This window comes from Hyperolius riggenbachi, chromosome 10 (assembly GCF_040937935.1).
Source record: "Hyperolius riggenbachi isolate aHypRig1 chromosome 10, aHypRig1.pri, whole genome shotgun sequence".
Taxonomy (NCBI): domain Eukaryota; kingdom Metazoa; phylum Chordata; class Amphibia; order Anura; family Hyperoliidae; genus Hyperolius; species Hyperolius riggenbachi.
In genome coordinates, this window is record NC_090655.1 from 270,072,051 (window position 1) to 270,092,750 (window position 20,700).

The 20,700-nt window shown below is 45.7% G+C and overlaps 3 protein-coding genes across 4 annotated transcripts in view; 2 read left to right on the forward strand and 1 right to left on the reverse strand.

Annotated features, from left to right (window-relative positions):
• The window catches only part of LOC137535392 (zinc finger protein 665-like), a 976,927-nt gene that overhangs the window by 538,173 nt on the left and 418,054 nt on the right, over positions 1–20,700 (reverse strand). The window lies entirely within an intron of this gene.
• LOC137535857 (uncharacterized) overlaps positions 1–20,700 on the forward strand; it is a 532,348-nt gene that overhangs the window by 405,832 nt on the left and 105,816 nt on the right. The window lies entirely within an intron of this gene.
• LOC137535431 (apoptosis-associated speck-like protein containing a CARD) lies at positions 1,548–12,803 on the forward strand. The gene is made up of 4 exons (XM_068257267.1): positions 1,548–1,569; positions 6,009–6,059; positions 10,638–10,892; positions 12,270–12,803. The coding sequence occupies exons 2-4, from the start codon at positions 6,035–6,037 to the stop codon at positions 12,278–12,280; spliced, it is 291 nt and encodes a 96-aa protein (XP_068113368.1). The 5' UTR covers positions 1,548–1,569; positions 6,009–6,034; the 3' UTR covers positions 12,281–12,803.

Genomic DNA, 20,700 nt, shown 5'->3' on the forward strand with positions numbered 1-20,700 from the left:
ATCGGCCACCAAGTCGCTTGATGTATGGCCACCTTAATTCTTCCCACTAAGCAATCCACAGCCCAATGTCTGGTTTCATTCCATTGGAATTCCAGCTTTTGCTGAGCTTCAGCAGACAAAGACAAAGAACAGCAGCGCATCTCTGGAATCTCAGTACGTTGAGAATCACAGAACTGCCTCTTACGGGATCTGGTGAAGGTTCAGTTTACAAAATGCATATTTATTGCCAAATGTACCGCAATCTAATAATGATTTCTACAAATGATTCCTTATAGAGTCTTCAGTTTCAGACCAGTCTTCCCTCAAAGTCGTACCAGTTTTCTGAGATCCAGATAACAGAGAAAGATAAAGACATTCATCTAACTGTAGCTGAAGAGAGCTCTGGAGACAAAGTCTGGGAGACTAAAATATCAACAGGTACCAGATATACTCTATCTATGCAGATCACTGAAAACCTCAGTTTTAATTTTTTATTTGAAAAAACACTAGCCAAATCCTAAGAAAAAAAAAACAAAACAGAAGAAAACTTCCCAGCTAAGTATAATACAAGGGGGATGGATATATTGCTTTACACAACAGGAAACATAATTATTGTGATAAGAAATTACAGCCGCCATAAAATCTTAGTGTAAAATACACATGCTGTATTTGTTAAGTTCAAACATACACTGTAAGTCACCACAGTACAGACAGGGCTGGTTTAACCCCCTACGGGGCCCTCATCCCCTAGAAAAATTACAGCCACTGGCCATATGCTGAGACCCCAGCACCCCCACCCCCCCAGAACACAGACCTCCCTGCTAATTGATCTGCGCTAACAAATATATCCTCTAGCGGGGGCCCAGCACGAGAGCAGCATTTGTACTTTAGCTGTCTCGGCTGCTGTGCCCGTATTCTTTCTACTTCCTGTATGACCCGGCGCTTCATAACACGTGTAACATGCGCCCGGTCACACAGGAAGTAGAATGAAGACGGGCAAGCGGCTCCAGCACAGCAGCCGAGACAGGTAAAGTACAAATGCTGCTCTAGTGCTGGGGCCCTGCTAGAGGTTATATTTTTTAGCGCAGATTAATAAGCAGGGAGGTCGGGGTTCTGCCCACGTGGGTAAAGGGGGTGGCAGCGCGACCACACTAATGTTGAGGCAGGGGCCCCTACAGTGCTCGAGGCCCTGGGGCAATTGCCTTCCTTGCAGAGGCGTAACTAAGAGCCCCCGAGCCCCCCTGCAGAAATTGTGAGTGGGCCCCCCTCCCCCCATGGCCCCCTCCCCCGGGGCCCGCTCGTGACTGTTTTGGGGGGCTGGAGGGGTCGCAGCATGAGGGGAAAGCTATGGCCACACTCGGCGGAGAGGGAGGACGGCCCCCCCTCCCTCACCTTGGGCTTTCTCCTCTGTGCTCCCCTCCAGCTTCAATAGCTATATAAGTGCAGCGGAGCGGCGGGCAGCGGCAGGCAAACATACCTTCCGTGCGTCCGAACGCTGCTAGCTCTAGTGACTGACGCTACTTCCTGTTTTATACAGGAAGTCGCGTCAGTCACTAGAGTGAGAAGTGTCCGCGCTGGAACGCACGGAAGGTAGGTTTGCCTGCCGCTCCGCTGCACTTGTATAGCTATTGAAGCTGGAGGGGAGCACAGAGAGGAAAGCCCGAGGTGAGGGAGGGGGGATCTTCCCCCCTCCCCGCCGAGTGTGGCCATAGCTTTCCCCTCATGCTGCGACCCCTCCAGCCCCCCAAAACGGCCCGCGGGCACATGGGCTGCATCCTTTATTGGTACGCCCATGCTTCCTTGCCTTAATGGAAGCGCCGGCCCTGAGTACAGACAGTGTAAATCTATAGCATTCTGTTATAAAGAGGACAGCTAGAGTTGACCAGTAGAAATAACCAGATAATGGACTAGTTGTAAGGGACTGGCTCAACAATGAGATGGTCATCTCCAAAATGCCTCCTCGAGACAATTCCAGCAGGAAAAGGATGGTTGGGGAGTAAAGGAAACGCCAACCTGTTCCCATAATGCACACCTTTCCCCAGCAGCCAATCATGATAGATCATGCAGGCCTTTATAAAAGGGAGAAGGGGAGGGGTTTCTTACTCTGTGTTGTTGAAAAGTATGTGGAGACTGCCGTATTTATTTCCTTTTAAACAGTACCAGTTGCCTGGCTGCCCTGCTGGTCTATTTGGCTGCAGTAATGTCTGAATTGAACCAGAAACAATAATATCAGAAATTCCATGATCTGCTACATGCTTGTTCAGGGTCTATAACTAAAATTATTAGAGGCAGAAAATCAGGAGGACAGCCAGGCAACTGGTATTGCTTAAAGGGAAATAAATATGGCAGCCTGCATATCCCTCTCGCTTCAGGTTCCATTTAAGCCAAATATTATTAAAAGTAGCAAAATTTATTTTAGTCAAATCGTTTGAATCAAAATATTTCAAAGCGCATGGGATGGCCAATATTGGGGTCGCTCAATAGTAAATACCAATGTTTGGCTAGAATTCCTCTGAGTGGCCCATTGGGATACCATGGATGGTATGAGGTGGATGGCTGCTGTTTGCACATAGTAATGCAATACTCACCCTAGCCTTTCTGTACAGTAGTTATTATTGTTGTAGTTATTCAAGCATCATATGCGAGTGTAATGCAAATATCCAAAAATTGAATTGAATGGGAATCGAAATCTAACATATATTTCAGGTTTCTCCTGTTGTTGTTCAAACAGGCAATAAACTCTGTGATATGGTGTGGGGTCCCAGTTCACAGGACCAGGATGTCATCAATGTACCTGTGGCTCACCAAAATGCAAAAGTTCTAAAAAAACAAAACAAAAAAAAAAACAACACAAGACCCCCAAAACAATTGTATGCAGCATCCTGCACCCCCAACTCACCAAGAAATGAGGCCTTGTAAAGGGCCTCGAGATCGAGGGACTTACAGGTCATCCAAAGTGCCCAGATTGCTCAGGTTGAACGATTAAAGAAATCGCTGGTTCACAGTGGCATATCTTGGCTTGGACAGTCTGTGTGCCGCCTCCTGACTACATGCAAATACCTCACTGACTGTGCCCTCAGTTACCAAAAATGTTGATCTTTCAAGGCTTCACAATTGCCTTGAGTCAAAGTCAGCAAAGTATAGCATGGTGATAGTCTGGTATAGTCTGGTAAAGTATAGCATGGTGATAGTCTGGTATAGTCTGGTAAAGTATAGCATGGTTGCTATTATGTAAAGACTGCAAAAAAAAAAAAATTCCAACAGGAAAGGTGCAGATCTACAACAAATTGGAACTTTTACAGTACCAGTAACAAACTCAGATCACGTTCTGAAAGTTGTTTAACTGACTCTGGAATTTCCATGCATGTAAAATTGATATCCTGTAGCTGAGGAAAACTAAGGATTTACAAGGGGGGGGGATTCCTGAAAGGTGTCCCTCAGCCACGCACAATACAGTATAATAATTTGGTAGGACATCATGCTGGGTAAACACAAAACAATTTCCTGTCTAACTGACAGAATCTGATGATTATTTCTAACATGTCCGATCTGCTCCCGATCATCAACAGGATCGATCAGGAGCAGTTTGGATACAGATAATAATGAGGACAGCTGACATTGGTAATGAAGGGGAAAGTGAAGCATTCACACAGCAGCGCACAGGGCTGTGCTCATACCTGACTCTTTTAAGTTCTCCAGAGCTGCTCCATGCTCTGTACACAAACTGCTGCTACATGATTTGTATACGCGCTGCTGCTCCATGCTCTGTACACACGCTGCTGCTCCATGCTCTGTACACACGCTGCTGCTCCATGCTCTGTACACACGCTGCTGCTCCATGCTCTGTACACACGCTGCTGCTCCATGCTCTGTACACACGCTGCTGCTCCATGCTCTGTACACACGCTGCTGCTCCATGCTCTGTACACACACTGCTGCTCCATGCTCTGTACACACGCTGCTGCTCCATGCTCTGTACACACGCTGCTGCTCCATGCTCTGTACACACGCTGCTGCTCCATGCTCTGTACACACGCTGCTGCTCCATGATTTGTATACGTGCTGCTGCTCCATGCTCTGTACACACACTGCTGCTCCATGCTCTGTACACACACTGCTGCTCCATGCTCTGTACGCACACTGCTCCATGCTCTGTACACACGCTGCCGCTCCATGCTCTGTACACACGCTGCCGCTCCATGCTCTGTACACACGCTGCTGCTCCATGCTCTATACACACGCTGCTGCTCCCTGCTCTGTACACACGCTGCTGCTCCATGCTCTGTACACACGCTGCAGCTCCATGCTCTGTACACACACTGCTGCTCCATGCTCTGTACACACGATGCTGCTCCTTGCTCTGTACACACTGCTGCTCTATGCTATGTACACACATTGCTGCTCCATGCTCTGTACAAGCTGCTTCTCCATGCTCTGTACAAGCTGCTGCTCCATGCTCTGTACACACACTTCTGCTCCATGCTCTGTACACACACTGCTGCTCCATGCTCTGTACACACACTGCTGCTCCATGATTTGTATACGTGCTGCTGCTCCATGCTCTGTACACACGCTGCTGCTCCATGCTCTGTACACACACTGCTGCTCCATGCTCTGTACACACGCTGCTGCTTCATGCTCTGTACACGCGCTGCTGCTCCATGCTCTGTACGCGCGCTGCTGCTCCATGCTCTGTACGCACGCTGCTGCTCCATGCTCTGTACGCACGCTGCTGCTCCATGCTCTGTACGCACGCTGCTGCTCCATGCTCTGTACGCACGCTGCTGCTCCATGCTCTGTACGCGCGCTGCTGCTCCATGCTCTGTACGCGCGCTGTTGCTCCATGCTCTGTACGCGCGCTGCTGCTCCATGCTCTGTACACGCGCTGCTGCTCCATGCTCTGTACACGCGCTGCTGCTCCATGCTCTGTACACGCGCTGCTGCTCCATGCTCTGTACACGCGCTGCTGCTCCATGCTCTGTACACGCGCTGCTGCTCCATGCTCTGTACACGCGCTGCTGCTCCATGCTCTGTACACGCGCTGCTGCTCCATACTCTGTACACGCGCTGCTGCTCCATGCTCTGTACACGCGCTGCTGCTGCATCCAAAGTCAACAGTAGCAGGGAAAGAAAAGGGAGGGTGGAATTATGTTGGCCCTCCTCCCCTGCCAAGCCCCCAGCCCAGCCCCCAGCCCAGCAAATTGCACAGCAAAGAACTCAGCACACAGCAAAGCCCCCAGCCCAGCAAATTGCCCTGCATCATTGTCTGTGTTGTTTTGTGCCGGAGAAGTCTGACTGCTGCCATCTTCTGTTTGTGGAACATTGTCTAATTAGCTTTAGGGTCAGTTTGCCTAGCTGTGTTTTGGGAGAAAACTCTGGCCCACTGTCTTTGCATTACACTATTTCGTTACAGCTAGCCCTCCCACATCCTGTCATGGCCACACCCATTTTTCCACTACACTCACTCCTATTCTGGTCCGGCCCTTCCGTCAAACGTGAGATCCCCATGTGACCCTCAAGTCAAAAAGTTTGCCCACCGCTGGGGTAGACAAATGGCTGATATACAGTAAAAGTTCTGTAAATGTACACATCAATAATACAAAAATGGAATAATAATGAAAAAATAGCGTATCATAGTAGCAGGTAGTCTACCGAGACAAGTGAGACGCAGACCATGTGATAACTTTTTTTTAAATATATTTTTAATAGAGATTTACCAACGTACTGAATTATCAGTGTTGGATGTTTTTAACCTCCCTAGCGGTATAATTATTTCCAGATTTATGGTTCTAAAAGCGGTGCAATTTTTTCACAAGCTTCACAATCATACCGCTAGATAGATCTGCAGCAGCCCTGCACATTACTCACCTTCTCTGAATCCAGTTCGGGGTTACCGCTCTGAGCAGCAGATTTCCGGCCCGAGCATGATTCGGTGTTACCGCCAAGGAGGTTATTATGCTACAAAGAGTGATGATGAATATGGGCCCCATAAGTGTCCTCAGCTTCAGCATATGCTAATTGTTTTCCAGGAGACATAGAAGAAGTCACAAGATCAATGTCACAGCTAAAGATCCAGGAAGGTGAGTTTAATGTTGACTTGTGAATTGTAAGCTTGGTTTTCCCCGGAGGCGTCCTTGCCTGTACTGTTATTTCAGCAGTAGCTGTAAGCAGCTCAGCGCAGCCTAATTTATATACATTTAGATGAAGGGAACTGTTGCAATTTCCTACTTGGACTTTACAACCTGGAAGTGCCTGGGGCTCTCAGCAATCCTTCAGTAGGTTGCTCAAACCAACCCTGACATTCCAGGGTGAGGACAAGGCTGGACCTGAGGAGCTGAAGAAGAGATATTCTGGATTCCAGGAAACTGAGGCCTCTCTCCTCGCAGCTGGAGTCACTAGCTTTAAGTTGAAAGAACAACCAGCCTTAGTTCCGCTATGATATTCCTGGTGTCAGATTTGATGTCCTGCGTTGGTTTGGTGGGAAGAGGGTCTTTTTAAACAGTTTTAAGGGCAGCATTAGAAATCCATAACTTAATATTATTGGATGGATCCGGAAACCAGTGTATGACATTATAGAACAATATGGTGCGATTTTCACAGACAGGTCTAACAACATTAGTTGGTGACTTGTAAGGGGAGAGGAGCCACCCCACCCCATGAAACTACCCCAACCCCCCGCTTCCCCCCTTGCAAACACCTCATCCTATTGTAGGGACTATTTTTCATTCTCTATGTGCCACAATAAGAATAGGGGTAATAATACGCAGCATATCACATAAATAGGCAGCGTCACTGAAACATAGCTAGACAGAGTCACCTGGCTTCTGTGCTGGCTGCTCTGGCTTCCTGCTGGGTGTCTGGCCTGCTGCTGGATTATCTGGCAGTTCCCCCATAGCTTTCCCTGACCTTCTAGTGGCCCCCCTCCCATGCCTCCATGGGCCCTCCCATTCAGGCACCACAACTCCAGCATGCCTCCATAGAAGAACTACAGCTCCCTGCATGCCCCCATAAAGGCATCACAGCACCCAGCATGGCACCACAGCACCTAGTATGCCCACATAGAGGCACCACCCAGCACACCCCAGAATGATACACCACAGCTGACAGCATGCCCGCCATTGAAGCACCACGGCTGACTCTGCCTGGGGGACATTTGGGGCACCCCGGAATAGATCCGGGGCATGTGCTACTGATCTTTGGGACTAGCAACACCCCTGGTGGACAACCAAAACACTGTTAACTCGTTCAGAGGCACCAATAAGAGTACAAACAATTTTTGCTAAAAATGATAGAGATAGGTAGTGGTGGACTTACCTCCCCAATAAAAGACACAAATATGTTGGTTTTAGTTCAATATACACTTTACTGGACTACTTCTCAAAACAATGCGTTTCACAGGTGCTATCCTGCTTCATCAGACAATTAAAGGAGCAACTGGAAGGCATAAAAACACTTGGCTAAGCAACCAATCTAGTAAATCATACTTACATTAAAAGTGATTAAGCTTAACATTTACACAATGTTGATCAGTAAAAAACTGCACATTAGTGGTTTTTAGAAAATGGCTATAAGCTTATGGTCTTAAGCCATTACATGCAATGTCATATTAATATAACTGACACAAAATATTAGACATGGCATTAGTGGATATATATATATACACTGTATCTAAACGGTGCTGCATAAGGAAGATAAATAGTAAGCAGTAGGTAGCAAGGGAAGGATTGTGATGAGTATGTGTGGGGTTGATAAATAGAGATAGTTTGCAAGTATTATTAGTGCCTGCTGCCTGGACAGAAAGCAACCCTTTCTGAGTGAGTGGTAACATTCCTGCATACATAAGCAGAATCATGTAGGCATCATATTGAAAAAACTATGCTGAAGATGGCCTAAATAATAGTAAGTCTGTGTTAAAAAATGCTGCCTTTTTTACTATTGATATAAAGTGCATCTCACCCAGTAATGGTCCATGGAATGGTAAATGACTTTGTGGTGACCCACTACCAGAACCGGAAGTATTAAGGGCTCAGTGGCTGCTATCATCCAATTGGCCATCATTGTGATCGTGACGTGGGCGGCTGTGAAGGAGTGGTGGCATTGGCCTACTGGCTTTAAGTATGCTACTGTGATGAAAAATATTGCCACCCATAAGATTTTGCAACTTGCCATACAGCGCATGTGCACTGTACGAATTGTTCTTAACTGCGCATGCGCGCCATCTTACACACATCCCAGCTGTAAGATTTTGCAACCGCTGGTGATTATTTCCTTTGGGGGAGGGGGGGGGTTATTAGTTGCTGACCAATGGAGAGGGGGTTATACGTTCCCTCCGGGGGGAGAGGGTAATAGTTTGTTGCAAACACCTTCCCTGTCTAGGGAATTGATATCTCAGCCTGTGGGATAGCTAGACGCATCATAAACCTCTTAAAAGGTGTATTGATCTTGGTGTATTATTCCCTGTAAATCGCAAACTGTTTCGCCCATCAAATTTCCTGAATATTCATCAAATTATGACACCATGTGGAATTATGTACATATCAAAGTCTAATTAAAGGGAACCTAAACTGAGAAAGATACTGTTTTTTCCTTTTAAAATAATACCAGTATTGCGACCTCCTGGCCGCAATAGCAGCATAGGGGGCGATATACAGGCTGGGAACGCGAACAATCACTCGCGTTCCCATGCCTGTCGGCCGGTGACGGCCAAACCGGAAGTGCTCGCCGGCGGGTCCTGGGACATCGGAGCGGAGCTGCGAGGGCACCGATCGGCTGCTGGGGGCTGAGGAAAGCACCAGGTGATTTTAAAGAGAATCTGTACTCTAAAATTCTTACAATAGAAAGCATACCATTCTCTTCATTATGTTCTCCTGGGCCCCTCTGAGCTGTTTCTGCCACTCCCTGCTGCAATCCTGGCTTGTAATTGAGAGTTTTAGGCAGTGTTTACAAACAAACTAACCAGCTTGTGATAGGCTCAGACTGTGACTCACACAGAGTGTGGAGTGGGTGTGTATAGCTTCTGCCAATGACAAGCTGTGCAGCACATTGCACACATTCCAGCCTCAGCCGACAGAGCGGACAGAAGAGAGAAGATTAGATCATATAACAGAGATAACACAGCCACTGTGCAATTAGGAAAGGCTGCAGTAACACAGACCACATTAGAACAGGCATAGGAACTTATAGGATAGAAGAAATAAGGATGACAATTTTGTTACAGAGTCTCTTTAAGGGACATTGTGTCTGGGTTTCTGAAGGACAGGCATGGTGAATAACCCATTGACTTTTATAGTTTCATGACCGGGTGATGTTCTGGCTTAGCTGTAGTGTCCCTCTTCGAAGTAGGGACCAGGAATGTGAAATTACTCTGCCATCATGGTTTATTGACCACTCTCTAGTGCAGAATAAATACCACACTATTTCCTCTGGTGTGTGGCTGGCTTGGATATGCAGAATACTTTCCTGTTTTTCAAGTGAGGCTGGGAGCCTAAAGAGGGACTCTACATCACACCTTCATGCGTATTTTCATGTGATTGCGCAAATGGTGCTTGCAAAATCATGACACCCATACATCAGACGATGTGTGGGCAGATTGACCAAGATATAGATCTCTTTCTAATAGGATCTGATCGGAGAGAGATCTGTCAACTACCCATACACCACAGTCCAATTCCCGATCGATTTCAGCACAAAATATCTCAATAATTAGCCTTGTGTCACCACATCTGCTGCCTCGCCACCCCAGCGCTGTCCCCTCCAATGTAAAATGTACCCCATGCAGTATACTTGACCTGCCGGTGTCCACTGCTAGCTGTGGCTCCATCCTCCGTCCACATACATGCGCCCCATGTGGTTGCTGGCGTAATGTGGGCGCACACCCACGTATACACCGGCAGCCACATGGGACTTGTGTATGTGGATAGAGCCAGAGCCAAACAACGACAGGTAAAGTATACTGCAGGGTGCACATTTTACACTAAGGGGACAGCGCCAGGTGTTCCAAAGCATTTGTCACCCATCCTGATACCGATGTGCACCCGATCGAGTATGTTGGGCCAACATCTTGCAGCATGTCCGATCCATACATGCCAGGGGCGTAACAATAAGGACTGCAGCCCTGCAACATCTAGGGCCCGCTCAGGGCCGTTTTGGGGGGCAGGAGAGGTCACAGCATGAGGGGAGAGTGTAGCCACACATCGGCGCGCTTCCCCCCCCAGGCTCTTCCCTCCAGCATCATTCAGTGGCAGCAGCGGCGGGCAGGAACAATGACATACCTTAATGCGTTCTACGCGCCGGAGGTTCCACTCTCTAAACGTCTGGTGCTACTTCCTGTTTAAACAGGAAGTAGTGTGAATCACTTAGAGATCAGACCTCTGCGGTGGAAGGAGGTATGTGTTCCTGCCGCTGCCACTGATTGATGCTGAGGGGAGAGGCAGAGTTGGGGGGTGGGGCTGCCCCTCCCCGCTGATGTGTGGCCACGCTTTCCCCTCATGCTGTGACCCCTTCTGCCCCCCAAAACGGCCCAGAGTGGGCCCGGGGGGAGTTTTGCCTGAGAATATCTCTGTTGTTGTTCCAGGCAGCTGGAGCTATGTTGCAATGTGATAAGCATTTGTGGCTGTGGCTAATATATTAATAATTTGTATATCTGCACTAATCCACAGGTGAGGAGCACTTTGTGGATAAGCATCAGGAGCAGCTCATTCAGAATATAACCACAGTTACTCCAGTGTTGGACCATCTCTTACAAAGACGACTGCTGACTGGAGAAGAGTATGACAAAGTGAGGGCTGAAAAAACAGACCAGGAAAAGATGAGATCTCTGTATAGAATCTGTAGAGGGTGGAGCATCTCTGACAAGGACATCTTGTACCAAGCGATGAAGACCAGCAATCCCAGGGTCATAAAGAACCTGGAAGGTGGGTGACAATTGTGTGGCCAAGACATATAAAGGAATACTAAATACCTCATTAGTGGCACATTATAAAAAATATTCCAGAGGTTTCACAGATGTCTTGTATACCGGAATGTAGTTCGCATTTACTGGGGGTACATTACACATCACCAGGGATAGATATGTGTAGAGGATTCAAAAGAGTGAGAAGAGGGCACAAAAGGCACCACTAAGGATCTGCATGGGGGAAGGGATGGAGAAGGGCACACCAGGGATCTGCATAGTGGTGGGAGGGGGAGGGGCACACTAGAAACCACCAAAAATCTGCATGGGGGAGGGAGGGGGCATATTAGACACCACCAGGGATCTGCATGAGGTAAGGGGAGCACAAGACACCATCAAGGATCTGCATAGTGGTGGGAGGGGCACACTAGACACCACCAGGAATCTGCATGCGGGAGGGAGGGGGGGGGGACATATTACACACCACCAGGGATCTGCATGGGATAATGGGGGCACACTAGACACCACCAGGGATCTGCTTGGGGGGGGGGGGGCACACTAGACACCACCAAGGATCTGCATATGAGGATGGCGGAAGAGGAGAACACTAGACATCACCAGGGATCTGCATGGGGGAAGGGAGGAGGCGGTTGTTAAATACACCTGATTGTCAGCTGAGGTGGTTTTTATTGGCCTCCTCAGCTGACTAAGTTCAGGTATGTGTACGAGGATAGTGTCACCCTCTGCAGTTCAGGCGTGTGTGTGAGGCTTTAGTGTCACCCTCTGCAGTTCCGGCGTGTGTGTGAGGCTTTTGTGTCACCCTCTGCAGTTCAGGCGTGTGTACGAGGATAGTGTCACTCTTTGCAGTTCCGGCGTGTGTGTGAGGCTTTAGTGTCACCCTCTGCAGTTCAGGCGTGTGTACGAGGCTTTAGTGTCACCCTCTGCAGTTCAGGCGTGTGTACGAGGCTTTAGTGTCACCCTCTGCAGTTCCGGCGTGTGTGAGGCTTTAGTGTCACCCTCTGCAGTTCCGGCGTGTGTGAGGCTTTAGTGTCACCCTCTGCAGTTCAGGCATGTGTACGAGGATAGTGTCACCCTCTGCAGCTCAGGCGTGTGTACGAGGCTTTAGTGTCACCCTCTGCAGTTCAGGCATGTGTACGAGGATAGTGTCACCCTTTGCAGTTCAGGCGTGTGTGCGAGGCTTTAGTGTCACCCTCTGCAGTTCAGGCATGTGTACGAGGATAGTGTCACCCTTTGCAGTTCAGGCGTGTGTACGAGGCTTTAGTGTCACCCTCTGCAGTTCAGGCGTGTGTGTGAGGCTTTAGTGTCACCCTTTGCTCCAGAAGCTGTTTGGTATGTTTGTATTCTAGCAACAATTCCTCGTATTTCCTCTCTTCTACAGGAAGTAAGTGAAGCCACAGAGGGCCGAGAAGGAAATGTGAAGAAGCCAACAATCTTTGTTAGACCTCGACCCCAACACTCTTAGGAGGAACCAGCTCCTTCTTCAGAAGGTGGTAGAAGAAAGAGCTGAGGAATAATTATGCAGAACTCTGCAGGGAATTGGCCAGTTGTTTGTTGAAGACTTGACATGTTCCACAGCTGCAAGCTCTACTTCAAAGAAGAACAAGGCAGGTAGTGCAAGCCGGCAGCTCTCTCTCTTTCAGCTATAATTCTCCAGAGAACTGGGACTTCAAAGAGCGTAAGAGCAGCTTTCCATCCACCCCCACTTACAAATACTGAAGCCTCCACCAATGACTGACAGCCAGTGGAGTGAGAAGTGGCTGGAGCAGGAGCTATTCCCCGAGTTGTGATATATGCTATGGATGTATTTCTTCACAATGTATTTGTTTCCTGTATGGGCTTGCTTTAACCACTGAGGGGTTTTTACTCCTTTAGAACCAGCGCAATTTTCACCTGTCAGCGTTCCTCCCTTTCTTTTGCCAATAACTTAATCACATGAAATTACCTATATCTTGTTTTTTTTCCACTACCAATTAGGCTTTCTTTAGAAGGTACATTATGCTAAGAATTATTTTATTCTAAATGCATTTTAATGGGAATGTTAAGAAGAAAAAAAAAAGATTATTTCTCAGTTTTGGCCATTATAGTGTTAAAATGAAACGTTCTACTGTGGATAAAAGCCACACATTTTATTTGCCCATTTGTTCCGGTTATTGCAACATTTAAAAAATTTCCCTAGTACAATATTTTATTTGGAAATAAAGGTGCATTTTTTCAGTTTTGCGCCATCACGAATTACAAGCCCGTAAATTAAAAATTAACAGTAAAATACCCTGTAGACATAAATATTAAAAAAGTTCAGTCCCTAGGGTACTTATGTATTTTTTTGTGTAATTTTTTCCCCCCATATACACAAAAAAAGTGTTTGGGTACAATGGGAGGGTGTGGGAGGGAAATATTTAATAAAAATCCCAACACTGACTCTTATAATTATTATAACTGTGTTTTTGGTGTAATTAACTATTTGGCCACAAGATGTCGTTATTTCCAATTCACGTACACAAGGACGTGAATCAGAAGTAATGCATGGCAATGTAACAGGAAGATGCAATGAATGCAGACGTCTCATAGACACCGGTGTTCATTGAATCATCGACTTAGATTAATGAATGTGAACAGAGTTCCCATTCATTCATCTATACGTGAACGGGCGACAATGGGAGCGCGCAGCAGGCGCAAACCGCTATAGACTTATTTTCACGGCCCTGGTACTTTAATTTTTCTGGGCCATGAATATACTGCACAAGATGCAGTAACTAGTCACATCATATGTTCAAAGACTGCAGGTTATAAAAAGTTTTACAGGTCGGGGTGGGTACAATATATTACAGGTCAGGTGCAGGTGGTGAAAATTGGCATAATACAGCAGCACGGTGGCATAGTGGTCTGCCTCCCATACCTGTCACCCACACCCAGTGCACCTATGGGTGCACTAGGTGCCAGCATGGCTGATGGTAATAGGTGTGGGCAGGAGGAGAGGACAGCAGGAGCCGGCAGTAAAGAATCCGCATAGGATGCACTTTCAGCTATACTTAGTATAGCTGAGAGCAAAAGCATCTTTAAAATTTCCCTCCAAGTCTCCCCATTGGTTCCTTAACCAACCTGTTAATGGTGAGCCTTGGAGGGAAATTTAAAGATGCTTTTGCTCTCAGCTATACAAGGAGTGCAGAATTATTAGGCAAGTTGTATTTTTGAGAATTTTATTATTGAACAACAACCATGTTCTCAATGAACCCAAAAAACTCATTAATATCAAAGCTGAATATTTGTGAAAGTAGTTTTTAGTTTTAGCTATTTTAGGGGGATATCTGTGTGTGCAGGTGACTATTGCTGTGCATAATTATTAGGCAACTTAACAAAAAACAATTATATACTCATTTCAATTATTTATTTTTACCAGTGAATCCAATATAACATCTCAACATTCACAAATATACATTTCTGACATTCAAAAACAAATCAGTGACCAATATAGCCACCTTTCTTTGCAAGGACACTCAAAAGCCTGCCATCCATGGATTCTGTCAGTGTTTTGATCTGTTCACCATCAACATTGCATGCAGCAGCAACCACAGCCTCCCAGACACTGTTCAGAGAGGTGTACTGTTTTCCCTCCTTGTAAATCTCACATTTTATGATGGACCACAGGTTCTCAATGGGGTTCAGATCTGGTGAACAAGGAGGCCATGTCATTAGTTTTTCTCCTTTTATACCCTTTCTTGCCAGCCACGCTGTGGAGTACTTGGATGTGTGTGATAGAGCATTGTCCTGCATGAAAATCATGTTTTTCTTGAAGGATGCAGACTTCTTCCTGTACCACTGCTTGAAGAATGTGTCTTCCAGAAACTGGCAGTAGGACTGGTTGAGTTGAGCTTGACTCCATCCTCAACCCGAAAAGGCCCCACAAGCTCATCTTTGATGATACCAGCCCAAACCAGTACTCCACCTCCACCTTGCTGGCGTCTGAGTCGGACTGGAGCTCTCTGCCCTTTACCAGCCACGGGTCCATCCATCTGGCCCATCAAGACTCACTCTCATTTCATCAGTCCATAAAACCTTAGAAAAATCAGTCTTGAGATATTTCTTGGCCCAGTCTTGACGTTGCAGCCTGTGTGACTTGTTCAGTGGTGGTTGTCTTTCAGCCTTTCTTACCTTGGCCATGTCTCTGAGTATTGCACACCTTGTGCTTTTGGGCACTCCAGTGATGTTGCAGCTCTGAAATATGGCCAAACTGGTAGCAAGTGGCATCTTGGCAGCTGCACGCTTGACTTTTCTCAGTTCATGGGCAGTTATTTTGCGCCTTGGTTTTTCCACACGCTTCTTGCGACCCTGTTGACTATTTTGAATGAAACGCTTGATTGTTCGATGATCACGCTTCAGAAGCTTTGCAATTTTAAGAGTGCTGCATCCCTTTGCAAGATAGCTCACTATTTGACTTTTCTGAGCCTGTCAAGTACTTCTTTTGACCCATTTTGCCAAAGGAAAGGAAGTTGCCTAATAATTATGCACACCTGATATAGGGTGTTGATGTCATTAGACCACACCCCTTCTCATTACAGAGATGCACATCACCTAATATGCTTAATTGGTAATAGGCTTTCGAGCCTATACAGCTTGGAGTAAGACAACATGCATAAAGAGGATGATGTGGTCAAAATACTCATTTGCCTAATAATTCTGCACTCCCTATAGTTTAGCTGAGAGCAGTGAGCGGCTTGTATGGCGTTGTTGTGCAGAGATCTTCAATCAAGATGTAAATGAAGATTGCAAGATAAAGGATATTAGCATGGTGGGACCTTTACGAGGATATTGGTGTGGGAACTTTTTTTTAAAAAAGGTACAGGCAAGTACTTCTGATTAAAAATGTTAAAATACTTTTCTCGCTGTTGCATTTTTATTTCATTTAACCCTTTGTGGAAATGGGTAAGAGGTACTTTGTACCCCTATACTCATTTCTCCTGGGAGGGGGTGGGCATCTGGGGGTCCCCTTTTTAAAGGGGACTCCCAGATGCCACCATGAATCCCCCCCAGGAATTGTTACCCACACTTCCTCCTGGGGGACTGGAGGTGGGGAAGAGCCCCTTGTCCATGGATTGGACAGGGGGGAGGCTTCATTCATTAATCAGCGGCAGGGCTGCACACATGTACTGGCAGCTCACAGCAATCAGCCTTATAGAGCAGATTCCTTCTTAGATCCCCGACAAGTAGCTGGCATATTTCAGTAGTTTCCAAAGCATTATTGGGAAACAATGCATATTATTGCCCCTTGTAAATAGACACTCATCCATTGTAAACCACATAGCGGCCATACACAGTGAGACAAACATCGGTATCAGTTGACCGAACAATCAACTGATTGATACTGATCAGAGTGTGACAGGCAGCCTACAGGGCCAAACTGCAGGAATCTCGTACTTTGAAGATACTGGAATGCCAGGCTCTGGGCGCGCTCAGTGGATGCTCGCTAAGTGTAACAAAGCGCCCTTAACATTATCTGAGCACAGCGTCATTTCATTGCACACACTATGGCTGCATAGTGTGCGCAAGGCATTATAACACTGTCTGCTCTCATTAAGCTGCACAGCTTAGGGAATCAAGCCCAAGATATTTTATGTGTGATAAGTAGTGATAAAGTTATTGCCGAATGAATGGGAAGAGCGCTAAAAGGTAAAGACTGTAGTTGGTGTAAAGTGGTTACGGGTCTGTTAGTTTTCCCTATATATTTAAGTCCACATGGATATTCCAACATGTATACAACTTTTTCCTTCTCACAATTAATACATTAATTGATTGAATACTCATTTTCTCTTGTATGAACATAAGAAATATTAGTTCTATCAACATAGGGACAGAGCTTACACTTTTTTTTAACATAATTTTTACAGAGCTTACACTTAGGGCCCAATCACACTACTGTGATTAATAGGCAACTCCTGCTAATCACCGAAACGCTAGCGCTTTTTAAAGCACTAGTGCTATTTTACCCTATGGCAGTGTTCTCACTGCCGCGATTGGCGCTGATTGCGGGCGTTTTGCTATTAGCACCAATCGCAAAATGCATTACCTGCAACTTTTTTGCTGCGATCCTGGAGTGATCACAGTACAGTGCTTAGTAAAGCCCAAATCACGATCACTCTGAATTACGGAAGTGTCCAGTGATTTTTACCACACTAATCGCGGTAAAATCACTTGTGTAAAACGCTACTTTTAACAGCTAGAGTTTTGTGATTTCAGATGTGAATGGGGCCTTGGAGCACCTGAACATTCCATTTCAGATGTGTCTCTGTAGCCATGTAGATGGCCTTGGTTGTAGCTCACTACGCACTGAGCGGCCATGGAGATTGGGGGCCCTGCAGGCCGTAATTATAGGTCGGGGACCCAATCTCCACTACCTCCGGGGATGTCATAAGGATCGACCAATTTCATCCAAAGATCGTGCAGACTGTTCCAATGGGTCCCGTACCTCGTGATGAGCCGCACAAAATCACTGTTATCCCTCTGCTTCCGTGCAGGACACGAGGGGCCCAAAAGTTCAGGTCTAACACTATTCCAGGCTTGCTTTAAAGCATGACCAAAATTCGAATGAGGGTAACCTCTCCAGCAAAATCTGCCACACAAACTGCCTGTGTACAGGCTTGTGTCAGTGAATGATAACTGCATTATGTGTGTGATCCTACTTCTAATTACTGGCAATAAAGCAATTCAAAGAGGAACTTTATCCAAGAATTGAACTTCATCCCAATCAGTAGCCGATATCCCCTTTCCCGTGAGAAATATCTACCTTTTCTCAAATAAATCATCAGAGGGGTCTGTGTGGATGATATGGTGGTGAAACCCCTCCCACAGTGTGATGTCATGACCATGGTCCAGGCAGTTTGCTGTCTGTGAACCTCATTGCATTGTGGGAAATCACGCATCTCCCTCTCTGCATAGAACTCTCAGTAACAAACATTCCGTACAGATCACCTGGCAGAGATGATGTCACCATCAGTGATATATTTCAGAATGTAAATTGGGGAAAATGAATATTGTCCTAAATAAGCAATTTTATTCATCGTTATTTTCACTACAGTCCCTCTTTAAATCCAAATCTATGCTATGGCCTCCTGGCGGCAAACACCCCAATATTGTAAATCATTTTAGTTTCTTCCATAGCTTGCGCTCTTTGTTATTACACAGCCTCCAGCTATAATTTTACCATTTCCAATCCACAGAATGATCGATCTTTTGGATTACATCCGTGATATTTCTTAAAGTGATCTGATACACGATGCCCAGTTAACCCTCTTTTTATAGTTCTAATCTGCTCCTTTACTCTCGTTTTTAACATCCTAGCGGTCCTACCTACATATTATGTCCCATCATAGGAGGTAGACTACACAGTTACCACTAGGGATGGTCGGAATGCCAATTTCCGATTCAGCGGTAAATCCGCATTCCGTCATGTACCAATTACCGATTCCGCTATCAATTTCCGCATTCCAATGCGGAAATTCCACCGGAAATCGCGGAAATTCCGCCCGACTTTAACATCAATTTTCTCAAAAACTATAAGGTCTTTTTGAAAACTTTTTTGCATCTTGTTCAGAAGATTCAGTTTAATAAACCCTGAAAATTTGGTGTGTCTAAGACTTACGGGGGCTTTGCTAATAACCGCTAAAGTCGGCAGATTTTTACTGTAATGTAAAATGCAGAAAACAGGCAGATGCAGATTTTCTGCATTTTACATTACAGTAAAAATCCGCCGACTTTAGCGGTTAATAGCAAAGCCCCCTTAAGTCCTAGACACACCAAATTTTCAGGGTTTATTAAACTGAATCTTGTGAACAAGATGCAAAAAAGTTTTCAAAAAGACCTTATAGTTTTTGAGAAAATCGATGTTAAAGTCGGGTGGAATTTCCGCGATTTCCAGCGGAAATTTCCGCGATTTCCGGCGGAAATCCGCCTACGGCACTTGCATTACCGATTTCCGCATTCCGATGCGGAAATGCAATCTCCGATCGGAATTTCGGAAATTGCATTTCCGGGGAATCTGAATGAGCATCCCTAGTTACCACTACATGGGGTATTTGGCATCATTTCATTGGTGTATGAGAACACCTCTTCAGATCTTTTTGGCCTACCTTCTTCACAAGTTGTACATTATTGACATGGGAAAAAAACCTGTTACCAGAAGGTCAGACCATATTCTTTAGACCTTCTACCAAACTTGGGGCCCTTCTATATACAAGTATGGTTCTCTCTTAAAGTATACCTGAGACCTAGAATTTTTTTTTATACAATCCTGAGGTTTCCTCCAGGCTAACAAGTCCCCACCTGAACCCTCCGCTAGAGGCCCCATTAACTCTGTGAATCGGCCGTGTGAGCTCCTGTTACTGGGAGCGTTATGTACCTGCCCTGAGCTGAGTATCCAGGCAGCCTGGGAAGGCGGTGAGGGACCGATTAGCATCTCATTGATGCCGGCGATCATTGACACGGGCACTAAGATCGGTGAATAAGACGTGTGTTCCCATTCACGGATCTCCGTACTAACCGACTGCGATGAGAACGAGCGTGGGAGTCAAATATATACATCCCTGAGCAAGAACTGAAGTCCTGCGGGATGTACAGGGGTTGGACAAAATAAATGGAAACACCTTGAAAAGCAACAAAATATCTTTAAATATGGTGTAGGTCCACCTTTTGCGGCAATTACAGCCTCAATTCTCCGAGGTATTGATTCATACACATTGTGCATTGTTTCCAAAGGAATTTTAGCCCATTCTTCAGTTAAAACACCCTCCAGTTCTTTTAGAGACAATAGTGGTGGAAATCGATTTCTTACTTGAATCTCTAAAAACGACCATAAATGCTCGATAATGTTGAGGTCTGGGGATTGTGGTGGCCAGATGAGATGCTCTACTTCATTAGAATGTTCCTTGTGCCATTCTTTAACAATTCTAGCTGTATGGATTTGGGGCATTATCATCTTGAAAGATGGCATTCCCCTCCGGAAACAGTTCTTGAACCATAGGATGAACTTGGCCACCCAAAATTCCTAAATAGTCCCGGCTGTTAATTCTTCCATGAAGGGAAATCATTGGGGCAGTCTGGATGAAATGCTTCTTTTGGCTGTCTCCAAACATACACTCGGCCGAAGGTTGGAAAACGATGATTCGTCAGAGAAAAATCACATTTTTCCACTGCTCGAGGGAGCAATTCTGGTGGTTTCTACACCACTCTAAACACTTTGAAACGCTTGTCTTTGAGAGCAGAGGTTTTCTAATTGCAGTTCTTCTGTGGAATCCAGATTTGTGCAGCTCCTGACTAACAGTTTTTGTGGAAACTGGGTTCTGTAGGTGTTCATTCAGCTCTGCAGTGATTTTAGGAGCCGTGGTCTTGCGAGCTTTTCTAACAATTCGATTTAGAGTCCGATGGTCTCCCTCAGACAACTTCGACTTTCGGACACAACTGTGCTTAGCTGAGGATGTTTTTCCTTCGCTTTAAAAGGCAGTCATTACTTTTGAGACAGTAACTCTTGAAATGCCAAGCATTCGGGCAGTTTCTGTTACAGTAGTACCTGCCATACGAGCATCAACAATTTGGCCTCTTTGAAAGTCAGAGATCTGCCATTTTTATAAATTATTTTTATTATTATAACAAACTTTGGTTTAAATGTCTGTAGAAAAACAATTATTTTAGTTAAACATCAAATTACAAAAATAATAAACAAAAAAAATTTAACATGGCAAGTTTTGATTGCTTAAAGGGAAGGTTCAAGCAAAATAAAAAAATGAGTTTCACTTACCTGGGGCTTCTACCAGCCCCATGTA

Excerpts from the sequence above, each read along its gene's own strand:
- LOC137535431 (XM_068257267.1), top strand. The coding sequence starts at position 6,035 with ATGTCACAGCTAAAGATCCAGGAAG. Across the intron at positions 6,060-10,637 it reads ACAGCTAAAGATCCAGGAAG|GTGAGGAGCACTTTGTGGAT; the intron begins GTGAGTTTAATG and ends ACTAATCCACAG.